We start from the raw sequence: 24589 nt of genomic DNA, 5'->3' as shown, positions 1-24589 counted from the left end.
AGTGTGTAACCCGGGGGTGGGCCCAGTGAGATCAGACACTGTGTAACCCGGGGGTGGGCCCAGTGAGATCAGACAGTGTGTAACCCGGGGGTGGGCCCAGTGAGATCAGACAGTGTGTAACCCGGGGGTGGGCCCAGTGAGATCAGACACTGTGTAACCCGGGGGTGGGCCCAGTGAGATCAGACAGTGTGTAACCCGGGGGCCCAGTGAGATCAGACAGTGTGTAACCCGGGGGTGGGCCCAGTGAGATCAGACACTGTGTAACCCGGGGGTGGGCCCAGTGAGATCAGACAGTGTGTAACCCGGGGGTGGGCCCAGTGAGATCAGACAGTGTGTAACCCGGGGGTGGGCCCAGTGAGATCAGACACTGTGTAACCCGGGGGTGGGCCCAGTGAGATCAGACAGTGTGTAACCCGGGGGTGGGCCCAGTGAGATCAGACAGTGTGTAACCCGGGGGTGGGCCCAGTGAGATCAGACACTGTGTAACCCGGGGGTGGGCCCAGTGAGATCAGACACTGTGTAACCCGGGGGTGGGCCCAGTGAGATCAGACAGTGTGTAACCCGGGGGTGGGCCCAGTGAGATCAGACAGTGTGTAACCCGGGGGTAGGCCCAGTGAGATCAGACAGTGTGTAACCCGGGGGTGGGCCCAGTGAGATCAGACACTGTGTAACCCGGGGGTGGGCCCAGTGAGATCAGACAGTGTGTAACCCGGGGGTGGGCCCAGTGAGATCAGACAGTGTGTAACCCGGGGGTGGGCCCAGTGAGATCAGACAGTGTGTAACCCGGGGGTGGGCCCAGTGAGATCAGACAGTGTGTAACCCGGGGGTGGGCCCAGTGAGATCAGACAGTGTGTAACCCGGGGGTGGGCCCAGTGAGATCAGACAGTGTGTAACCCGGGGGTGGGCCCAGTGAGATCAGACAGTGTGTAACCCGGCGGTGGGCCCAGTGAGATCAGACACTGTGTAACCCGGGGGTGGGCCCAGTGAGATCAGACACTGTGTAACCCGGGGGTGGGCCCAGTGAGATCAGACAGTGTGTAACCCGGGGGTGGGCCCAGTGAGATCAGACAGTGTGTAACCTGGGGGTGGGCCCAGTGAGATCAGACACTGTGTAACCCGGGGGTGGGCCCAGTGAGATCAGACAGTGTGTAACCCGGGGGTGGGCCCAGTGAGATCAGACAGTGTGTAACCCGGGGGTGGGCCCAGTGAGATCAGACACTGTGTAACCCGGGGGTGGGCCCAGTGAGATCAGACAGTGTGTAACCCGGGGGTGGGCCCAGTGAGATCAGACAGTGTGTAACCCGGGGGCCCAGTGAGATCAGACAGTGTGTAACCCGGGGGTGGGCCCAGTGAGATCAGACAGTGTGTAACCCGGGGGTGGGCCCAGTGAGATCAGACAGTGTGTAACCCGGGGGTGGGCCCAGTGAGATCAGACAGTGTGTAACCCGGGGGTGGGCCCAGTGAGATCAGACAGTGTGTAACCCGGGGGTGGGCCCAGTGAGATCAGACACTGTGTAACCCGGGGGTGGGCCCAGTGAGATCAGACAGTGTGTAACCCGGGGGTGGGCCCAGTGAGATCAGACAGTGTGTAACCTGGGGGTGGGCCCAGTGAGATCAGACACTGTGTAACCCGGGGGTGGGCCCAGTGAGATCAGACAGTGTGTAACCCGGGGGTGGGCCCAGTGAGATCAGACACTGTGTAACCCGGGGGTGGGCCCAGTGAGATCAGACACTGTGTAACCCGGGGGTGGGCCCAGTGAGATCAGACAGTGTGTAACCCGGGGGTGGGCCCAGTGAGATCAGACACTGTGTAACCCGGGGGTGGGCCCAGTGAGATCAGACAGTGTGTAACCCGGGGGTGGGCCCAGTGAGATCAGACAGTGTGTAACCCGGGGGTGGGCCCAGTGAGATCAGACAGTGTGTAACCCGGGGGTGGGCCCAGTGAGATCAGACAGTGTGTAACCCGGGGGTGGGCCCAGTGAGATCAGACAGTGTGTAACCCGGGGGTGGGCCCAGTGAGATCAGACACTGTAACCCGGGGGTGGGCCCAGTGAGATCAGACACTGTAACCCGGGGGTGGGCCCAGTGAGATCAGACAGTGTGTAACCCGGGGGTGGGCCCAGTGAGATCAGACAGTGTGTAACCCGGGGGTGGGCCCAGTGAGATCAGACAGTGTGTAACCCGGGGGTGGGCCCAGTGGGCCCAGACACTGTGTAACCCGGGGGTGGGCCCAGTGAGATCAGACACTGTGTAACCCGGGGGTGGGCCCAGTGAGATCAGACACTGTGTAACCCGGGGGTGGGCCCAGTGAGATCAGACACTGTGTAACCCGGGGGTGGGCCCAGTGAGATCAGACAGTGTGTAACCCGGGGGTGGGCCCAGTGAGATCAGACAGTGTGTAACCCGGGGGTGGGCCCAGAGAGATCAGACATTGTGTAACCCGGGGGTGGGCCCAGTGAGATCAGACAGTGTGTAACCCGGGGGTGGGCCCAGTGAGATCAGACAGTGTGTAACCCGGGGGTGGGCCCAGTGGGCCCAGACACTGTGTAACCCGGGGGTGGGCCCAGTGAGATCAGACACTGTGTAACCCGGGGGTGGGCCCAGTGAGATCAGACACTGTGTAACCCGGGGGTGGGCCCAGTGAGATCAGACACTGTGTAACCCGGGGGTGGGCCCAGTGAGATCAGACACTGTGTAACCCGGGGGTGGGCCCAGTGAGATCAGACAGTGTGTCACCCGGGGAGGATGGGCTTAGTCAGATCACACAGCGCCGGTTTGTCTAAACAATTGACAGTAAATTCCGCAGTTTTGTCAAGAACTCTGGTGATTTGTGTGATTCTCCAGTGAGCTTGCCGGGAATCTGAGGCAAATGACAAAATCCTTCAGAAATGCTCAACCCTGAACTTTCAGTGTTATTAAGCGTAAGAAATGTATACATTACATTCGACTTCACACCATTAATATTTGTCTCATTTTCTGCCCTGCCATAATTAGACCTCCTGGTGAATGACGGAGTGATTGAGATGTTGCAGAGGTGGAAGTAAACAGGGATTGTAGACTGATGAACAACGGCAGGTGAACCAGCCCAGGATTGTGAGAGCACCAAACACCGAGAACTCTTCTGATTCATGGAGCTTCCATAGATCAACAGGGGCGAAAGGTGAGAGAAAGTCCCATTGACTCAGTTACACACTGGTCCTGGGGGACTGGGGAGAAGGGTCAGAGAGAGTCCCATTGACTCAGACATACACTGGTCCTGTCGACAGTATGCAAAGATTACAAGGTAAGGCAGGAAATGATGAGGATGAGATTGGGAGAGTCTGACCACCGAGCACAATTATCCAGCAGGCGGTCGTGCAGTGCAACATGAAATAAGATCAGTTTCTGTCTCTGAACACACAGTCACATTGAATTGTGTGTTTTTAGAGTAAATGAAGTATCACAGTGTTGAGGTTAGTGCAGTAGACGTGTATATGAACTTTCAAAAGCCATATGATAAAATATCACATAATGGACTTGTTTGTAACATTGAAGCACGTGGTGTTAAATGGACAGTGGTAACTTGGATATGTAATTAGCTGAGAGCAGTGTGTTTTTCTGACTGTGGAGAAGTATGCATTGGGTCAACCAGGTGTTGCAATTGTGACCGTTTCTTTTCTGTTCATATTTGAAATGACCTGGCCTTCGCTGTAGTGAGTGGACCTTCGAGGTTTGCTGAGGACAAGAAACTTGATTGTAGTAAATGGTGATCAGGATAGCACAGACTTTAGAAAGGCACAGACAGAGACTGGTGAACTGGACTGAAACATGGCAGATACAATTTATTATAGCTCAGTGTGAAGTGAGACACTTTGGGAAGAACAACATGGAGAGGCAGTATAATGCAAACGGGACTATTTTGAGGGGATGTAAGAGCAGAGAGACCTGGGCATGAATATTCACAAATGTTTGAAGATGGAAGGGTAAGCTGATGAGGCATTTAAGAGAGTGTGTGGGATCCTTCACATTGTAAATGGGCAGTGAATATAAAAACACGGAGTTCAATGCTAACCCATTACACATCATTAGTGAGGCTGGAGTATTGTGTACAATTCTGAGCAGCACACACTCGGAAGAATGCCAAGGCGTTGGCGAGGGTACAGAGGAGGTTTACCAGGATGATACCCGAGACTTCAATGATGTGGAGAGATTAGATAAGTTGGGATTGTTGCCTTTAGAGCTGTAACGGTTATGGGGAGATCCAATAGAGTTATTCAAAATTGCTAGAGATTTTTATGGAGCAAGTCGGAAGAAATGTTTCCTCTGACCAGTTGGGCGGTAACCAAAGGTCACAGTTTTAAAACAATCGACAAAAGAACTGGATGGGAACTGGAAGAATGTATTTTATGCAGAGGTTTAAGATCTGGAATGCACCACCTGAGAGACCGATGGAAGCAAGCTCCAGAGGAACTTTCAAAAAGCAATTGGACCTGTAGTTGAAGAGGAAAACGCTGGGCTGTGGGACGAGTTTGGACAGCTTTTTACCAACCGGTACAGGCTGGATGGGCCAAATGGCCTCCTGTGTTGTAAGATTGGAAGGGGTTTGATCGAAGAGGTGACTCCAGTCTGAGGCAGAGCCCAGCAGATATACACCGTCTCATTTTCTGTGTTTATTTCAGATTTCCTGCCTCTGCAGTGAGATCAGACAGTGTGTAACCCGGGAGCCTAGTGAGATCAGACAGTGTGTAACCTGGGGGTGGGCCCAGTGAGATCCGAGTGTGTGTAACCCGGGGGCCCAGTGGGATCAGACAGTGTGTAACCCGGGCGTGGGCCCAGTGAGATCAGACAGTGTGTAACCTGGGGGTGGGCCCAGTGAGATCAGACAGTGTGTGTTACCTGGGAAGGATGGGCCCAGTGAGATCAGACAGTGTGTAACCCGGGGGCCTAGTGAGGTCAAACAGATGATCTTTGACCTCAAGTCCACGTTCCCACCAATCCTTGTATCCCTTGATTCCCCTCGAGTCCAAATATTTATCTGTCTCGACCTTCAATATGTGCTCAGCGACTCCGCATCCACAGCCCTTTGGGTCGAGAATTCCAAAGAATCACAACCCTTTGATTGAAGGAATTCCTCCTCATCTTAGTCTTAAATGGCCGACCCTTTATGCTGGGACTATGCCCCCTCGTTCTGTACTCACCAGCCAGGGAAACAATGTCTCAGCATCTACCCTGTCAATCCACCACAGTATCTTGTATGTTTCAATTACATCACACCTCCTCCTTCTAACCTCCCCAGAGTATAGGTCCACTCTACTCGATCCTTCCTCGTAGGACAACTTTCTCATCCCAGGGATCCATGTAGTGAACCTTCATTGCACCGCCTCTACGGCACGTATATTCTTTCTCAGCTGAGGAGACCAAAATTGTTCATAAACTCCAGTGTAATCTCACCCAAGCCATCTGCCACCTTATTGCCCACACTCACTTAACCTGTCTATATCTCTTTGCAGCCTCTTTGTGTCCACCTGACAACTTTCCCACCAAGCTTTGTATCGGCAACAAATTTGGATCCATTGCACTCATCCATTCATCTAAATCATTAATATCAATTGTAAATAGCTGAGGCCCAAACACTGATCTCTAAATATCCAACTGTCAATAAATAATCTTACAGTTCTGAACTGGATGCCGGGTTGTACTTCGTTGTTTCCTATCAGAAAAATCAATTTCTGAATTTGGCAATGGCAGTTGAATTAAATGATTATCATTTTGTGATAAAATGATACGTAAACTTTATTTTAATATAGATTTGTAAATTTCCTTCCAATTAATTATTTTGTATTGAGAGTAACGTTTCTCGTTGGTTACAATGCAGGTAATGTAGACGCATATAATTCATTAACAGTAACGGGTTTAGATGGTTTAAGACAAGTAGATTTTCAGAGGTGACGGGGTCTATTTCCAACAATTCTACTATTTTACCGATGTATTTCTGAAGATGCGGCATTGCTTAATGCTCTGTACAGGCGGAACTGACGGTGCATTCAGTAAATCCAGTGTCGGGTCGAGTGGTGTAACAGTCTGTTATTGGAATCGCAGCTTTATGGTCAGAAACATTGTCTGCATGTTGAGGGTTAATGTTCTTAACTAAACTCGGAACATGTGATGGTGGTTTTGTTATTTCCGTTTTCAGTTATTTTCGGTGAGCGATTTCCTTTATCACCAGGGTAACAATCTATCAGATCTCAGGACAAGAGATGTTGGCACAATTTATAACTGAACGACCATGCAACATTCAGTGTAAACTCTGTCTATGTATTCGGCAGTCCAGGAGTCGGAACCTGTTGTTTCTGAGCAGTCAGTTAGATCGATACATATCATGCGTAAGACTTCCTCTTGCTCAAGTATAATACTACTTTTCCAAAATCGGTATCGTCTGACTCAATACATGTTGAACAGAGAATCTTGCTCCACATGTTATTCAGTTATGAGCACCGCCCCTCACGAAGGATAAATTGGCCTTGGCGCAAGTTTATCGGAATGATACCGGGGCTAAAAGCTTCAAATATGAGGACAGGATGCGAAGATCAGGCATGTATTCTGCTGAATATAGATGATTAAGGGGGATCTAATTGAGCTGTTTAGATAGATAAGAATGGAATCGGGCGAGTGCAGTCCCACCCAGCTGGACGACAGCAGAGCGGGGTTGGAGAAAGATAGAGTGGTGAACCGTGTCAAAGGCTGCAGACCAGTTAAGAGGGACGGTTTGCCTTTGTCACAGTCACGAAGGATGTCATTTGTGACTTTAATGAAAGCCGGTGCAGTACTGTGGCAGGTGTGTAAACTGGTTTGTGGGGATTCAAACATGGAATTGCCGGAAAGATGGGCACAGATTTAGGAGGCGACAACATGTTCAAGAACTTTGGAGAGGAAAGGGAGGTTGGAGATGGGGTGACAGTTTGCAAGGACGGAAGGGTCTAGAGTTGTTTTTTGAGGAGAGGGGTGATGACGGCAGATTTGAGGGAGAGGGGGACAGTACCTGAGGAGAAAGAACCGGTAACAATGTCAGCTAACATGGGAGCCAGAAAAGGAAGTTGGGTGGTCAGCAGTTTAGTGAGAATAAGGTCAAGGGAGCAGGGAGTAGGTCTCATGGACAGGTCATGAGAGGAGATCGGAGAGAAACTGGAGATAGATGTGAGTTCAGGGCTAGGGCAGAGGGGATCCTCGGGAAGTTTGGCCCGGTGGGCTCGGGGAAGGAAGAGGAGAGGCAGTGAACGGATGGTCTCAGTCTTAGAGACAAAGACGACCTCACACTTATTGTTGGAGGTGAGGGTGGAGACTGGGGAGAGGGGTTTAAAAAGACGGTTCGCAGTGGAGAATAGAAGCCGGGGTTTATCTTTACATTTCAGAATGATTCTGGAATAGTGAGCAGTTTTGGCAGACGAGAGCAGGACCAAATAATGCTTTCTGTGGTCTAGCCGGATCTGCTGGTGAATGGCTAAACCAGTTGTCCGCCATATCCTTTCAGGTCTGCGTCCCCTGGACTGACTGGAGTGAAGATCAGGGCTGTACCAGGGGGAACGGCAGGATGAGAGAGTCAGTGTTTTAACAGGAACTAGGACATCATGGTGGTGGTGAGTGTTATTGAGCAAATCAGTAGCTGCAGAAATGTCATGGTGAATGGAGGGCCCAAGGCTGGATTGTTGGGAGTTGGTAAGTGAGTTGAGAGGGAGTTTTTCCAGGGGCAGACACAGAAGGAGGTCGGAATGGGGGAAGGTTGGAAGGTTTATGTGGGTGGTGAGTGATACAAGGAAGTGGTCAGAGAGACCTTATCTGTGATTGACACGATGGAGGGGTGGCTGTTAAACTCCCCAACCCATATTATGTGGAGGGAAAGATTAAGGGAGGATGGGAGGCTAGTGAACCCAGAGGAGAGAGTGCATGATGAATTGAAATGGTGGTTGATATCACCGAGGATGAGAGGTCGTTCGGTGCAGAGGATGGAATGTAGTGAAGAAATATCGGGATTAACTTTTTTGGCACTTGGGTGGACGATTGAGAGCAAGACTTTTAAATGAGAGATGTGAGATGTAACAAGATCATGTCTGATCTCCGACCTCAAATCCACCTTCCCGCACTCTCCCCATATCCCTTCATTCGCTTAGTTTCCAAAAAATTATCCACCTTTGTCTTGAATATACAACTGAGCATCCACAGCTCTCTGGGGTCAAGAATTCCAAAAATGAATAACCCTTTGAGTGAAGAAATGACTTCTCATCTCAGTCCTAAATCGGCAAGCCCTTATTTTGAGACTGTGACCCTGTGTTCTAGATTCCCCAGCCAGAGGAAACATCTTACCATTAACTGTCAAACCCCTTAAGAATTGTACATGTTTCAATGAGATCACCTCTCATTCTTCTCGAGAACTAGTCTACTCAGTCTCTCCTCATTGGACAATCCCCTGACACCATGAACCAGTCTAATGAACATTAGTTGTACTCTCTCTAATTCAAGTCTGCCTTTCCCTGGGTAAGGAGATCAGACTGTACACCGTACTCCAGGTGTTGCCACACCAATGCCCTGTATATTGTAGTGAGACTTCATTTCTCTTTTGTAACAAAAGCTAACACACCATTTTTTTCCTAATTGCTAGCTGTACCTGCATGTTAACATTCTGTGATTCATGTACAAGTACACTCTGAATGCAAACATTTCCCAGTCTCTTGCCATTCCAAAACATATTCAGCTTTTTGTTTTTCCCACCAAAGTGGATAACTTCAACTTCCCCACTTTGTGTTCCATTTGCCATGTTCTTGCCCACTCAGTCAACCTGTCTATATCTCTCTGCAGCCTCTCTGCATCCTCCTTGCAGCTTACTTTCCCACCTAACATTGTTTCATCAGCAAACTTGGATATGTTATACTCAGTCCCTTCATCTAAGTCATTAATATTGATTGTAACTAGCTGAGGCCCAAGCACTGATGCTTAAGGTACCCCGCTTGTTACAGTCTGCCAACTCGAATTGATTCGTAATCTCTGCTTTTTGTCTATTCACCAATCCTCAATCCATGCTCATACATTACCCCCAATCCCATGAGTCCTGATTTTGTGTGATAACCTCTTGTGTGGCACCTTATTGAATGCTTTTTGAAAATCCAAATATTCCACATCCACTGGCTCTCCGTTAGCCATCCTACTAGTTACATCTTCAAAAAACTCAACAGCTTTGTCAAACACGATTTCCCTTTCATCAAACCATGTTGACTTTGCCTTATAATATGATCTTCTAAGTGCCCTGTTACCACGTCCCTAATAATAGACTCTAGCATTTTGACGACTACAATTGTCAGGCTAACTGGCCTATAGTTCCCTGTTTTCTCTATTCATCCTTTCTTAAATAGCGGTGTTATGTTGGCTACCTTCCAAACCTTGGGAGCTGTTCTAGAATCGAGTGAATTGTGGAAGATTAATACCAGTGCATCCACTATCTCTTGTAAAATCCTAGGATGCAGGTCATCGGGTCCAAGGGATTTGTCGTCACTTAGTCCCATTAATTTCTCTAGTGCTACTTCTTCACTTATACTGATTTCTTTTAAGTTCCTCATTCTCTCTAGACCCTTGGTTCCCCATTATTTCCAGAATGTTTTTCGTGTCTTCTGTTGTGAAGACAGATACTAAGTATTTGTTTAATGTCTGCCATTTCCTTATTGCTCATTAGAGGCAGAGACAGGAGAAATTATAATGTGCTCACGTTCACTAATCTCTTCCTATTTACATATCTATAGAAACATTTACAATATATTTTTATGTCTCTTGCTAATTTACTCCATGTTCTTGTACCCAAACTGTTTACTGTGGCACGACAATGAAGGGCCGAATGGCCTACTCCTGCACCTATTTTCTATGTTTCTATGACAAGGTGAGAAGCCTGTTAAAAATGTGTGTGGGGTGTTTGGCTTTATTAATGGAGTAAAAAAAATCAAGAAGATTATGTAAAATCTTTACAAACACTGGATAGGCCTCATCTGGCGTGTTGTGTTCAATTCCGGACACCACACTTTAGGAAGGATGTCCAGGCCTTGGTGAGGGTGCGGAAGATATTTACTAGAAAGGTACCAGTGATGAGGGACTTTACACTCTGCTATAACCTGGAATGAAATGTTTTTCAGATAAAAAAATTAACAGAGATGGGGAATTCATCAAACAAAGATAGTCAGATTCAAGAACCTGCTCCTCGGGAAAGTGCTCAGGCCGCAGGAACCGGTAAGTGTGAAGCGACTCCTTCTCCCGGAGATTTATTAAACATAAGAAATAGGAGCAGGTGTGGGCCCTTTTTTTTGACAGAAATGCTAATGGGGTAGAAATTGCTTTGTGTGTAGAATGGGAGCGTTCTTTGAACACGCACAAAGTCACGTGGTCACAAGCAAAGCCTCAATGCGCCAGTCCCTTTAATTTAAATAAAATAAGCGGGTTGTCAGCACCACTTGCGCTGCGCACTGGCCGCTCGCAGAGTGATGGCCGTCAATTTCACCATTACTGTCGCCAAATAATGGCAACTTACAGCTCAAAGTGGAGGAGCACTTTGACTGTGGGCAACTGTAAGTGAAGATTGTGGCCAATGGCCGGCACAGCAGACCCCGCAAAGGCTGCCTGTTTCCGCACACTGATTCGAGGTTTTACAGGCGGTGGTCACCAGGAATAGGGACTTCTTCTGTCTACCAAGCGGCGATAAAGATATCCAGGCAATCTGCGAGTGGGGAGAGGTGGCAGAACGCATCAGTGCCAGAAATATATCTCCATTACATGGCTACAATGCAGGAAGTTCAATACCCTCACACGGAATACCTAAAATAAACCAACTAACTATTTATATCATTACTCTCACCTGTTGCCCCAGCACACTCAACCCTTCCCTCCTCAATTACCAGAACTCTCCCCGATTCACTGCACATTCCTATCTTTTATTTTTTATATCAGTAAGTGAACTGTAACATTGTTATTACCAATTTAAGGGTATCTAAGGTTAAGACATGGCAGGAGTGCTCGGTCACGTGATATGCTCCTCCTGTACCATGTGGGAACTCGGGGACACTTCCGGTGTCCCTGGGCGCTACGTGTGTGGGAAGTGTATCCGCCTCGAGCTCTTGACGGTCCGCGTTGCGGAATTGGAGCTGAGGGTGGATTCACTCTGGAGCATCCACGATGCTGAGAATGACGTGAGTATCACGTGTAGTGAGTTGGTCTTACCGCAGGAAAAGGGTCCACAGCCAGATAGGGAATGGAAGACCAGCAGGAGGAGCAGTGCAAGAAAGATAGTGCAGGGGTCCCCTGTGGTCATCCCCCTGCAAAACAGATACACTGCTTTGAGTACTGTTGGGGAGGATGACTCATCATGGGAGGGCAGCAGCAGCCAAGTTCATGGCACCGTAGGTGGCTCTGCTGCAAAGGGGGGCAGGAAAAAGATTGGGAGCGCGTTAGTGATAGGGGATTCGATGGTGAGGGGAATAGATAGGCGTTTCTGCGGCCGCAACCGAGACTCCAGGATGGTATGTTGCCTCCCTGGTGCAAGGGTCAAGGATGTCTCGGAGCGGGTGCAGGACATTCTGAAATGGGAGGGAGAACAGCCAGTTGTCGTGGTGCACATTGGTACCAACGACATAGGTAAAAAAAGGGATGAGGTCCTACGAAAAGAATTTAAGGAGCTAGGAGCTAAATTAAAAAGTAGGACCTCAAAAGTAGTAATCTCGGGATTGCTACCAGTGCCACGTGCTAGTCAGAGTAGGAATCGCAGGATAGCGCAGATGAATACATAGCTTGAGCAGTGGTGCAGCAGGGAGGGATTCAAATTCCTGGGGCATTGGAACCGGTTCTGGGGGAGGTGGGACCAGTACAAACCGGATGGTCTGCACCTGGGCAGGACCGGAACCAATGTCCTAGGGGGAGTGTATGCTCGTGCTGTTGGGGAGGAGTTAAACTAATATTGCAGGGGGATGGGAACCTATGCAGGGAGACGGAGGGAGACAAAAATGAGGCAAAAGCAAAAGACAGAAAGGAGATGAGGAAAAGTGGAGGGCAGAGAAACCCAAGGCAAAGAACAAAAAGGGCCACTGTACAGCAAAATTCTAAAAGGACAAAGAGTGTTTAAAAAAACAAGCCTGAAGGCTTTGTGTCTTAATGCAAGGAGTATTCGCAATAAGGTGGATGAATTAACTGTGCAAATAGATGTTAACAAATATGATGTGATTGGGATTATGGAGACGTGGCTCCAGGATGATCAGGGCTGGGAACTCAACATCCAGGGGTATTCAACATTCAGGAAGGATAGAATAAAAGGAAAAGGAGGTGGGGTAGCATTGCTGGTTAAAGAGGAGATTAATGCAATAGTTAGGAAGGACATTAGCTTGGATGATGTGGAATCTATATGGGTAGAGCTGCAGAACACTAAAGGGCAAAAATCGTTAGTGGGAGTTGTGTACAGACCTCCAAACAGTAGTAGTGATGCTGGGGAGGGCATCAAACAGGAAATTAGGAGTGCATGCAATAAAGGTGCAGCAGTTATAATGGGTGACTTTAATATGCACGTGGATTGGGCTAGCCAAACTGGAAGCAATATGGTGGAGGAGGATTTCCTGGCGTGCATAAGGGATGGTTTTCTAGACCAATATGTTGAGGAACCAACTAGGGGGGAGGCCATCTTAGACTGGGTGTTGTGTAATGAGAGAGGATTAATTAGCAATCTCATTGTGCGAGGCCCCTTGGGGAAGAGTGACCATAATATGGTGGAATTCTGCATTAGGATGGAGAATGAAACAGTTAATTCAGAGACCATGGTCCAGAACTTAAAGAAGGGTAACTTTGAAGGTATGAGGCGTGAATTGGCTAAGATAGATTGGCTAATGATACTTAAGGGGTTGACTGTGGATGGGCAATGGCAGACATTTAGAGACCGCATGGATGAATTACAACAATTGTACATTCCTGTCTGGCGTAAAAATAAAAAAGGGAAGGTGGCTCAACCGTGGCTACCTAGGGAAATCAGGGATAGTATTAAAGCCAAGGAAATGGCATACAAATTGGCCAGAAATAGCAGCGAACCTGGGGACTGGGAGAAATTTAGAACTCAGCAGAGGAGGACTAAGGGTTTGATTAGGGCAGGGAAAATGGAGTACGAGAAGAAGCTTGCAGGGAACATTAAGGCGGATTGCAAAAGTTTCTATAGGTATGTAAAGAGAAAAAGGTTAGTAAAGACAAACGTAGGTCCCCTGCAGTCAGAATCAGGGGAAGTCATAACGGGGAACAAAGAAATGGCAGACCAATTGAACAAATACTTTGGTTCAGTATTCACTAAGGAGGACACAAACAACCTTCCGGATATAAAAGGGCTCAGAGGTCTAGTAAGGAGGAGGAACTGAGGGAAATCTTTATTAGTCGGGAAATTGTGTTGGGGAAATTGATGGGATTGAAGGCCTATAAATCCCCAGGGCCTGATGGACTGCATCCCAGAGTACTTAAGGAGGTGGCCTTGGAAATAGCGGATGCATTGACAGTCATTTTCCAACATTCCATTGACTCTGGATCAGTTCCTATCGAGTGGAGGGTAGCCAATGTAACCCCACTTTTTTAAAAAAAGGAGGGAGAGAGAGGGCAGGGAATTATAGACCGGTCAGCCTGACCTCAGTAGTGGGTAAAATGATGGAATCAATTATTAAGGATGTCATAGCAGCGCATTTGGAAAATGGTGACATGATAGGTCCAAGTCAGCATGGATTTGTGAAAGGGAGACCATGCTTGACAAATCTTCTGGAATTTTTTGAGGATGTTTCCAGTAAAGTGGACAAAGGAGTACCAGTTGATGTATATTTGGACTTTCAGAAGGCTTTCGACAAGGTCCCACACAGGAGATTAATGTGCAAAGTTAAAGCACATGGGATTGGGGGTAGTGTGCTGACATGGATTGAGAACTGGTTGGCAGACAGGAAGCGAAGAGTAGGAGTAAATGGGTACTTTTCGGAATGGCAGGCAGTGACTATTGGGGTACCGCAGGGTTCTGTGCTGGGGCCCCAGCTGTTTACATTGTACATTAATGATTTAGACGAGGGGATAAATGTAGTATCTTCAAATTTACGGATGACACTAAGTTGGGTGGCAGTGTGAGCTGTGAGGAGGATGCTATGAGGCTGCAGAGTGACTTGGATAGGTTAGGTGAGTGGGCAAATGCATGGCAGATGAAGTACAATGTGGATAAATGTGAGGTTATCCACTTTGGTGGTAAAAACAGAGACAGACTATTATCTGAATGGTGACAGATTAGGAAAAGGGAAGGTGCAACGAGACCTGGGTGTCATGGTACATCAGTCATTGAAGGTTGGCATGCAGGTACAGCAGGCGGTTAAGAAAGCAAATGGCATGTTGGCCTTCATAGCGAGGAGATTTGAGTACAGGGGCAGGGAGGTGTTGCTACAGTTGTACAGGGTCTTGGTGAGGCCACACCTGGAGTATTGTGTACAGTTTTGGTCTCCTAACTTGAGGAAGGACATTCTTGCTATTGAGGGAGTGCAGCGAAGATTCACCAGACTGATTCCTGGGATGGTGGGACTGACCTATCAAGAAAGACTGGATCAACTGGGCTTGTATTCACTGGAGTTCAGAAGAGTGAGAGGAGACCTCATAGAAACGTTTAAAATTCTGACGGGTTTAGACAGGTTGGATGCAGGAAGAATGTTCCCAATGTTGGGGAAGTCCAGAACCAGGGGTCACAGTCTAAGGATAAGGGGTAAGCCATTTAGGACCGAGATGAGGAGAAACTTCTTCACCCAGAGAGTGGTGAACCTGTGGAATTCTCTACCACAGAAAGTAGTTGAGGCCATTTCACTAAATATATTCAAAAGGGAGTTCGATGAAGTCCTTACTACTCGGGGGATCAAGGGGTATGGCGTGAAAGCAGGAAGGGGGTACTGAAGTTTCATGTTCAGCCATGAACTCATTGAATGGCGGTGCAGGCTAGAAGGGCTGAATGGCCTGCTCCTGCACCTATTTTCTATGTTTCTATGTTTCAGCCGTCCATTGGCAGCAACACCTTCTGATACAGGGAATACATTTTATACAATCTCTTAGAAAATTATCATAACACAGATTTTATGGATAAATATAATTCAGAAGAGTTGCTATTGTGATGGTTGAATAACACTTTTCTTATATTGACGCCTGTTTCAATTCATTTGTAACAGAGAATACTGTTCCGATGTTGTTCAGTCCTCCAGTACTGGGAGCGCTGTAGTGAACATTCTCGCATGTCTGCCTGCCATTCTCACCTGTTTCAACAAACGCAGTGAGAACACATTCCAGTCCATCTGTCTAAGGATGAGCAAAACCATCGAGATTCATTAGTAATGAATTCGCAGTCTTATCGATAATGCACACTTTCTGTAAGCGTCACACTTCCTACTGCCCTCATCCCTTGTCACACATCAAATTTCACAATACAGATTCACAATACAGACGTTAAACTTGGAGTGTAACCTCACTCACCGTTACTGAGGTTGCAATGTGGGGCCGGGTCAGTGGGGTATCAGTGTGGGGCCAGGTCAGTGGGGTGTCGGTGTGGGGCCGGGTCAGTGGGGTATCAGTGTGGGGCCAGGTCAGTGGGGTATCGGTGTGGGGCCGGGTCAGTGGGGTATCGGTGTGGGGCCGGGTCAGTGGGGTATCGGTGTGGGGCCGGGTCAGTGGGGTGTCGGTGTGGGGCCGGGTCAGTGGGGTATCGGTGTGGGGCCGGGTCAGTGGGGTGTCGGTGTGGGGCCGGGTCAGTGATGTATCGGTGTGGGGCCGGGTCAGTGGGGTGTCGGTGTGGGGCCGGGTCAGTGGGGTATCTGTGTGGGGCCGGGTCAGTGGGGTATCGGTGTGGGGCCGGGTCAGTGGGGTGTCGGTGTGGGGCCGGGTCAGTGGGATGTCGGTGTGGGGCCGGGTCAGTGGGATATCTGTATTGGGTTGGGCCGGTGTGGGCCTGTGTCGGTGGAACTGATGAACAGCAACACGTGAACTGTACAGGGTCGGTGAGAAGGCAAGCTCCACATTCCACTGCAGGGAAAACATGCATTTCAGGGCAAGCTACAGAAACATATGGGGGAGAATGGACTGAAGGGTTATACTGATTGATGGTCTTAGATGAAGAGCGGTGAGAAAAGGCTGGTGTGGATCATAAACACGGGCCGGGGGTTAGGCTGAAAGGCCGGTTTGTGTTGTGTACCTTCCGTGTAATTCTGTCTAAAAAGGGAAGTGACGGTGACCCATTTTCTGAGGCAGTTTGGTGCAAAGAAAAGATCCAAGTGTTGCTCTAATTCTGTGGCCTGCCACAAGCAAACTCCTGGTGGGACTGAGAGATTCCAGTCACCCAGCCAGAGCCAGCCGTGGAATGTTCTGTAAAAGTGAAATGTGTTTAACTGTTTCTGTAACATTAAACCACAAATGAGACTTGTGTATTTGAGAGGAGAGGGTTTGATCAGAGAGACCCGCCCAGTGTGACACGTGTGTGAGGAGTTCGACATGTTTATCACCATCTCCCACCTCCATTCCCTCTTTATCGTTTGTCACCTCCCGACTCTGTCCATCTTGCTCATAATTCCATGTTTGAGCCCCTCCTATTGGGATTCCACTCCTCCCACAGCAATGAAGTGGCAACAATCAAAGTCACAAATGAAACGTTCTGACTGAGACCGTGGTAAACTATCCCTCCTCATTCTCCGTGACCTCTGCACTTTGACACGGTCCAGCACAACATCCTCCTCCATCACCTCTCCCTCCGTTGTCCAGCTCAGTGGCACTGTCCTCGCTTGGTTCCACTTTTCCCCATCCAGTCGTTGCAGGAAATCTTCATCAAGGGCTCCTGCACTGTTACCCCTGCAATCCCCCATGGATCTCCCCTCGTCACCTCGTAATTCACACCGACACGCTTCCCCTCGGAGACATTATCCAAAGAGAAGAGATCAGCTTTTATATGTACGCTGACAGCACTTTGTTCCACCTCTCTCGACCCCTCCATTGCTTGTGGTTTCTCACGCTGCTTATCCGACAGTCTGTGATGACCTACATCTTTCTCCAATTACACATTGGGACCACATGGTCTTTGGCCCCTGCCTTGAATTCTGTTCCGTCGCCGGTGATTCTATTCCCGTCCCAGCCATTGTCTCGGATTGTTCACAATCTCAGTGTTCTGTGTGTCACCAAGCTGAGCTTCCGACCCGATCCCCTCCTCACAAAGACCCCCTACTTCCTCCTCGGTAACATCGCCCATCATTCTCCCTGCTCAGCCCATGTGCTGCTGAAACCCTCACCCATGTTTTTATCCCTGTATGCTCGATGTTCCAATACTCTGCGGGCAGACTTTGCTCCTTTCACCCACCGTAAACGTCAGTTCATCAAAACCCTGCTCACCGATCATTCCTGTCCTTGTGAACCTACAGTGTCTCCCGGTCCCCCAGCTCCTCCGACTTAAAACTCTCATCCACGTTTAAACCCCATTCATGGTCTCGGCCCTCCCTGTCTCTGTAACATACTTGAGGTTCACAATCCCCCACCACCAAGATCTCTCTGTTCCTCCGACTCTGGCCTCTTGTGCATTTCACCCTCCCCTCACCCCAACCAGGTCACATCTCCATGGACACACGACAACGTCACTGCCCATAGAGACCAGAGGAATCACACCCAGCTGTATATTTTATCGCTGGATAGATATCATTTTCATAAAATACCAGATTTTAGTATTAAAAAATACCAATCAACACGTCTGTAAATAAAATAATATAATTCTGTCAGACATTTATCAATGATCACCCACTCCACATTTCCCTGCAGAATATTCCCTACCTCAGGAATAAGGCTGGTTTGGGCCTGCACTGTGAGTAAATCTCACCAATGGGCGCTCCCAGTGTGCAGTCTCGGCCGACGGGAGCCCGTCTGGAACTGGGTTGTGGAGATCAGCGGGACTCACTGGATTTCACTGGGCAGCTGTCTGTGTCACACCTGATGTGGAGACTTGATCGTAACACTCGGGAAATGCTGGATCCCAGAGCTAACCACTGTTGTACTGATGGGGGAGGAGGGACTGGGTATCATGTTTAACAAGGAAACGTTCTTCTTCTCACTTTAATATTTCCCTCTAACCCCCTATTAATATATTTATTACAGAGCCTCAGGTAGTGGCAACACCTGTCACCACCATGGCTGAAGGTCCAAACTGGGGAGAAGATCCGTCACCTTTCATGAAATGGAGCAGGATGGACAGGAGAGCTGCAGCACTGTTGGAACAGGATTACTTGCGTTGGGGATTCCATGTTGACCCACCGATGAAGAAAGACGATATATTTTCAAGTCGGGACGGTGGGTGACTTGGTGGGAAATGGGAGGCGATGGTGTTCCCAAGCACCTTGTGCTCTTCTGCTTCTGAGTTCTGTGATCTATTAACTGAGACAGGAATTAGTATTGAACAGGACTCAGAGTGGAACGATCCTGATTATAACATTTTGAGGGGAATGAAAACATATTGGTGGATACTGGGGCCGGGTCAGTGGGGTATCAGTGTGGGGCCGGGTCAGTGGGGTGTCGGTGTGGGGCCGGGTCAGTGGGGTATCGGTGTGGGGCCGGGTCAGTGGGGTATCGGTGTGGGGCCGGGTCAGTGGGGTATCGGTGTGGGGCCGGGTCAGTGGGGTATCGGTGTGGGGCCGGGTCAGTGGGGTATCGGTGTGGGGCCGGGTCAGTGGGGTATCGGTGTGGGGCCGGGTCAGTGGGGTATCGGTGTGGGGCCGGGTCAGTGGGGTGTCGGTGTGGGGCCGGGTCAGTGTGGGGCCGGGTCAGTGGGGTATCGGTGTGGGGCCGGGTCAGTGGGGTTCGGTGTGGGGCGGGGAGAAGGGAAGGGAAGGGTTCATGTTCCTGGGACACTAGGGTGAGTTCAGGGAGAAGGGAAGGGAAGGGTTCATGTTCCTGGGGCACTAGGGTGAGTTCAGGGAGAAGGGAAGGGTTCATGTTCCTGGGGCACTAGGGTGAGTTCAGGGAGAAGGGAAGGGAAGGGTTCATGTTCCTGGGGCACTAGGGCGAGTTCAGGGAGAAGGGAAGGGTTCATGTTCCTGGGGCACTAGGGTGAGTTCAGGGGGAAGGGAAGGGAAGGGTTCATGTTCCTGGGGCACTCGGGTGAGTTCAGGGAGAAGGGAAGGGACGGTCACGATCTGAACCGATGAACAATGGGTTTGCAGAAATGGTGAATGTGGCAGTGGCCAGGTGTATCAGCTGGTGACTGGAGGGTGAGAAATATCTGGATTTGAGAAGAGAGCGGAATTAATAAAACTGTTGGAACAGAAACGGATAATCAGGACATTCCATGATTTTTGACCCGGTGACAATGAATAATCGTCGAGATGTGTCCAAGTCCGGATAGTGTGTAACTTGGAGGTAACGGTGTTCCTGTGCACGTTCTGCCCTTATCCTTCTGGGTGATGTGGTCCATTAACTGTGAGACAGGACTTAGTTTAGAACAAAACTCCGGGTGAAATCACACTAATTGAGGAGGGTGAAATGTACTGTATTCCAGTATTAATAATGTGTTTTATGACAGGGCTAGAATATAAGGATGTCCCCAGGAGTTTTGTAATGTAGAATCAATAGTTACACAGTTAAGGAATAGGAAGGGAAACAGCACATTTTTGGAGTGTTTTTTCAGCTTACGCACAGTGGGGATGACCGAGGGGGAGGCTGCATTGTGAGCAAACTCTTGGAATCTGTATTCCGAGGTGGAATTCGGGAATAATTACAGATACAGGCGATGATCAGGGGAGGCTGGAACCCATGAGCTGAAGCTAATTCAAGTTTGACAAATGTGAACACTGTCTTTAAGGTGACTATATAGAACTTGTGTATATGTACGTTTTCAGAATGTGGCCCGCAGGAGTCTTCCTTTCATTTGAGAGGAAATGTTGCAGCCTGGATAGAAAGTCGATAATTTGTTTAATTTTCTCCGTTTGACTTCACAGATCCGAAATCTACAATCACTCAGCTCTTGACACAGTGCAACGATGACCAATTGTTGCAGTTGACGAAATTCTACCGGGACAGACTAGAACAGGCGATTGAAGAGGGTGTGGAGGGACTCGGTCTCTGGTTAACAGGCGAGGACCATTTCAGTGGACAAGAATATCACGTAAGTGGGAGGGACACAGAATGAGTTTAGTTCATTCCACCATCACCGAGCTGACAGAATGTGAGATAGGAACATAGTTACTCGATGAAAAAAATGCCAAGATGTACCGAGCTCGCCGTTTAGCATCCTGGTAGTCGCATGCTACAATGATCATGGAGTAGTTGACTGATCGATCTATAATCAGTGAGTCTACAACAGAGCCAGACATGAGGTGAGGAAAGCCCCAGTGGTGGAGAGCTTTGGGAACCAGAGGTACAAGGTCATCTGTTTCTCACAACCATGCTGCACTTACCACATGTCATAACTCGAATTACTCATATACTGCAATTCAAAATGTGATTTTCAGAAATAAATCTAATTTGCCTTTTAATGAATCAACATTAACTGCTTCCACAGTCTCCCGAGGCAGCCCAATCCCCAGATTCACCACTCCCTCACTGAAATATTGTGTCCGCAGATTAGTTTTGAATTTACTCTCCTTCAAGCGCAGGCAGTGTCCTCTGTTTCTACTGTAGTGAACAAAGTGAAACAGCAATCAGATCACTTCTCAATCGTCTCTTTTCCAGTGTTAACATGCCCACTTTAGACAATAGCTCCTTCTAATCCAACCTGTCCACCCTCTCAATCATTCGAGCTGCTCTCTTCAATAGCTGCGATAACCTTTGTACTGAGGCAACCGGACCTTCACACAGTATAAGTGCGGTCACAGCAATGGTTTATAAAGTGGGCGCATTATCTCCCTCTTTCATCTCAAAAATGTCTTGTTCAAGCAACCAAACTCCTGATTAGCTTTATTCACTGCCAGCGTGAATTGTTGAAATAAATGTTAGAAACATGGAATGTTCCAGAACATGAACCACAACAATAGGAATGAAATTGATAAAACTGCAAATATTGCGAATGGGATACAATGATGTGAAGTGTTGTAAATACACACCTTGTCCCATCAGTATCTGTATAAAGGACAAGGGAACTGTTCGGCTATTACTCGTGTGGACTAAAAACAAAGGTAAACGGTTTCAATGGGACTGGGAATAGGAGAGACCAGAAACAACAGACAGGAGTTTAGAAACAGAAAATAGGTGCAGGAGCAGGCCATTCGGCCCTTCGAGCCTGCACTGGCATTCAATGAGTTCATGGCTGAACATGCAACTTCGGTGCCCCATTCCTGCTTTCTCGCCATACCCCTTGATCCCCCGAGTAGTAAGGACTACATCTAACTCCTTTTTGAATATATTTAGTGAACTGGCCTCAACAACTTTCTGTGGTAGAGAATTCCACAGGTTCACCACTCTCTGGGTGAAGAAGTTTCTCCTCATCACAGTCCTAAATGGCTTACCCCTTATCCTTCGACTGGGACCCCTGGTTCTGAACTTCCCCAACATTGGGAACATTCATCCTGCATCTAACCTATCTAAACCCGTCAGAATTTTAAACGTTTCTATGAGATTCCCTCTCATTCTTCTGAACTTCAGTGAATACAAGCCCAGTTGATCCAGTCTTTCTTGATATGTCAGTCCCGCCATCCCGGGAATCAGTCTGGTGAACCTTCGCTGCACTCCCTCAATAGCAAGAATGTCCTTCCTCAGGTTAGGAGACCAAAACTGTACACAATACTCCAGGTATGGCCTCACCAAGGCCCTGTACAACTGTAGCAAGACCTCCCTGCTCCTGTACCCAAATCCCCTCACTATGAAGGCCAACATGCCATTTGCTTTCTTAACCGCCTGCTGTACCTGCATGCCAACCTTAAATGACTGATGTACCATGACACCCAGGTCTCATTGCACCTCTCCTTTTCCTAATCTGTCACCATTCAGATAATAGTTTGTCTCTCTGTTTTTAACCACCAAAGTTTATGGGAAAGTCATAAGTTGAGTCACCAGGAAACTATTTAATAGTAAATCGGGGAACTGCTGGATGTCAAAATAATCACTTATGGGTTAAGCAAAGATCTTTTTTAAAAAAAAAACACAGGATCTCATATGGTGAAAATGTATCCGATCTAAACAGGGAAAACAACCCAAATAATCTGTTTTTGGAAAAACCACAATGTTCTGCCTTGAGGCTGTGCAAGTTTTAATTAATCTATTCTGATTCGCCGAGTGTAATAGCAACTTGCTGCTCACTGCCCATTACTGTTAATATCCACCCAGTCTAATCCCAACCTCCTGCTCACTGCCCATTACCGTTAATATCACACCCAGTCAAATCCCAACCTCCTGTTCAAGGCCCATTACTGTTAATATCCCACCCAGTCTAATCCCAACATGCTCACTACCCATTACTGTTAATATCCCACAACCAGGGAGCTGGCCATCCTAGACTGGGTGATGTGTAATGAGAAGGGACTAATTAGCAATCTTGTTGTGCGAGGCCCTTTGGAGAAAAATGACCACAATATGGTAGAATTCCTTATTAAGATGGAGAGTGACAAAGTTAATTCGGAAACTAGGGTCCTGAACTTAAGGAAAGGTAAGTTCGACGGCATGAGGTGTGAATTGGCGAGAATAGACTGGCAGAGGATACTTAAAGGGTTGATGGTGAATAAGCAATGGCAAACATTTAAAGATCACATGGATGAACTTCAGCAATTGTACATCCCTGTCTTGAGTAAAAATAAAACTGGGAAGGTGGCTCAACCATGGCTAACAAGGGAAATTAAGGATAGTGTTAAAACCAAGGAAGAGACATATAAATTGGCTAGAAAAAGCAGCAAACCTGAGGACTGGGAGAAATTTAGAATTCAACAGAGGAGGACTAAGGGTTTAATTAAGAAGGGGAAAATAGAGTACGAGAGGAAGCTTGCAGGGAACATAAAAACTGATTGCAAAAGCTTCTATAAATATGTGAAGAGAAAAAGATTAGTAAAGACAAACGTAGGTCCCTTGCAGTCGGATTCAGGTGAATTTATAATGGCAGACCAATTGAACCAACACTTCGGTTCTGTCTTCACAAAGGAAGATACAAATAACCTTCCGAATGTACTAGGGGACAGTGGGTCTAGTGAGAATGAGGAACTGAAAGATATCCTTATTAGGCGGGAAATTGTGTTCGGGAAATTGATGGGATTAAAGGCCGATAAATCCCCGGGTCCTGATAGTCTGCATCCCAGAGTACTTGAGGAAGTGGCCCTAGAAATAGTGGATGCATTGGTGATCATTTTCCAACAATCTATCGACTCTGGATCAGTTCCTATGGACTGGAGGGTAACTAATGTTACGCCACTTTTTAAAAAGGGAGGGAGAGAGAAAGCGGGTAATTATAGACCGGTTAGCCTGACATCAGTAGTGGGGAAATGTTGGAATCAAACATTAAGGATGAAATAGCAGCCCACTTGGAAAGCAGTGACAGGATCGGATCAAGTCAGCATGGATTTATGAAAGGGAAATCATGCTTGACAATCTTCTGGAATTTTTTGACGATGTAACTAGTAGAGTAGACAAGGGCGAACCAGTGGATGTGGTGTATTTGGACTTTCAAAAGGTTTTTGACAAGGTCCCGCACAAGAGATTGGTGTACAAAATCAAAGCGCGTGGTATTGGGGGTAATGTACTGACGTGGATCGAGAACTGGTTGGCAGACAGGAATCAGAGAGCCGGGTCCTTGTCAGAATGGCAGGCAGTTACTAGTGGGGTGCCGAAGGCTCCGTACTGGGACCCCAGCTCTTTACAATATACATTAACGATTTGGATGAAGGAATAGAGTGTACTTTCTCCAAGTTTGCAGATGACACTAAACCGAGTGGCGGTGTGAACTGTGAGGAGGAAGCTAAGAGGCTGCAGGGTGACTTGGACAGATTAGATGAGTGGGCAAATACATGGCAGATGCAGTATAAGGTGGATAAATGTGAGGTTATCTATTTTGGGGGAAAAAACACGAAGGCAGAATATTATCTGAATGGCAGCAGACGAGAAAAAGGGGAGGTGCAACGAGACCTGGGTGTCATGGTTCATCAGTCACTGAAAGTGGGCACGCAGGTACAGCAGGTGGTAAAGAAAGCAAATGGTATGTTGGCCTTCAGAGCAAGGGGATTTGAATATAGGAGCAGGGCGGTCATACTGCAGTTGTACAGGGCCTTAGTGAGGCCTCACCTGGAATGTTCAGTTTTGGTCTCCTAGTCTGAGGAAGGACATTCTTGCTATTGAGGGAGTGCAGCGAAGGTTCACCAGACTGATTCCAGGAATGGTTGGGCTGTCATTTGAGGAGAGACTGGATCAAGTGGGCCTTTATTCACTGGCGTTTAGAAGGATGAGAGGGGATTTCATCGAAACATGAAAGATTCTGACGGGACTGGACACGTTAGATGCGGAAGAATGTTCTCGATGTTGGGGAAGTCCAGAACCAGGGGACATAGTCTTAGGCTAAGGGGTAGGCCATTTAGGACTGACACGAGGAGAAACTTCTTCACTCGGAGAGTTGTTGACC

General features: G+C 48.0%; 3 protein-coding genes across 10 annotated transcripts in view; 2 read left to right on the top strand and 1 right to left on the bottom strand.

The window, feature by feature from the left end:
* Positions 1–24589, bottom strand: part of LOC139242937 (uncharacterized) — a 596540-nt gene that overhangs the window by 88023 nt on the left and 483928 nt on the right. The window lies entirely within an intron of this gene.
* The window catches only part of LOC139242933 (NACHT, LRR and PYD domains-containing protein 3-like), a 207331-nt gene that overhangs the window by 701 nt on the left and 182041 nt on the right, over positions 1–24589 (top strand). The window contains exons 2-6 of one of the 3 annotated variants that reach the window (XM_070870577.1): positions 2995–3160; positions 7508–7613; positions 10149–10242; positions 18160–18351; positions 19995–20161. In XM_070870577.1, coding sequence (XP_070726678.1) covers positions 7605–7613; positions 10149–10242; positions 18160–18351; positions 19995–20161 — 462 coding nt within the window. In that variant the 5' untranslated portion in view covers positions 2995–3160; positions 7508–7604. Of the gene's footprint in view, positions 1–2994; positions 3161–7507; positions 7614–10148; positions 10243–18159; positions 18352–19994; positions 20162–24589 lie in introns of those variants that run through there. The other 2 variants (XM_070870578.1, XM_070870579.1) reach the window with 2 other exon arrangements.
* Positions 9836–24589, top strand: part of LOC139242931 (NACHT, LRR and PYD domains-containing protein 3-like) — a 136468-nt gene continuing 121714 nt past the window's right edge. Inside the window, exon 1 of the mRNA XM_070870574.1 lies at positions 9836–9898. The gene's annotated coding sequence lies outside the window, so the exon portion shown is untranslated. The remainder of the gene's footprint in view (positions 9899–24589) is intronic.

The sequence above is a fragment of the Pristiophorus japonicus genome, unplaced genomic scaffold, assembly GCF_044704955.1.
Source record: "Pristiophorus japonicus isolate sPriJap1 unplaced genomic scaffold, sPriJap1.hap1 HAP1_SCAFFOLD_154, whole genome shotgun sequence".
NCBI lineage: Eukaryota > Metazoa > Chordata > Chondrichthyes > Pristiophoridae > Pristiophorus > Pristiophorus japonicus.
The sequence above is the reverse complement of the archived record's forward strand: the minus strand, read 5'-3'. Positions and strand labels throughout refer to the sequence as shown.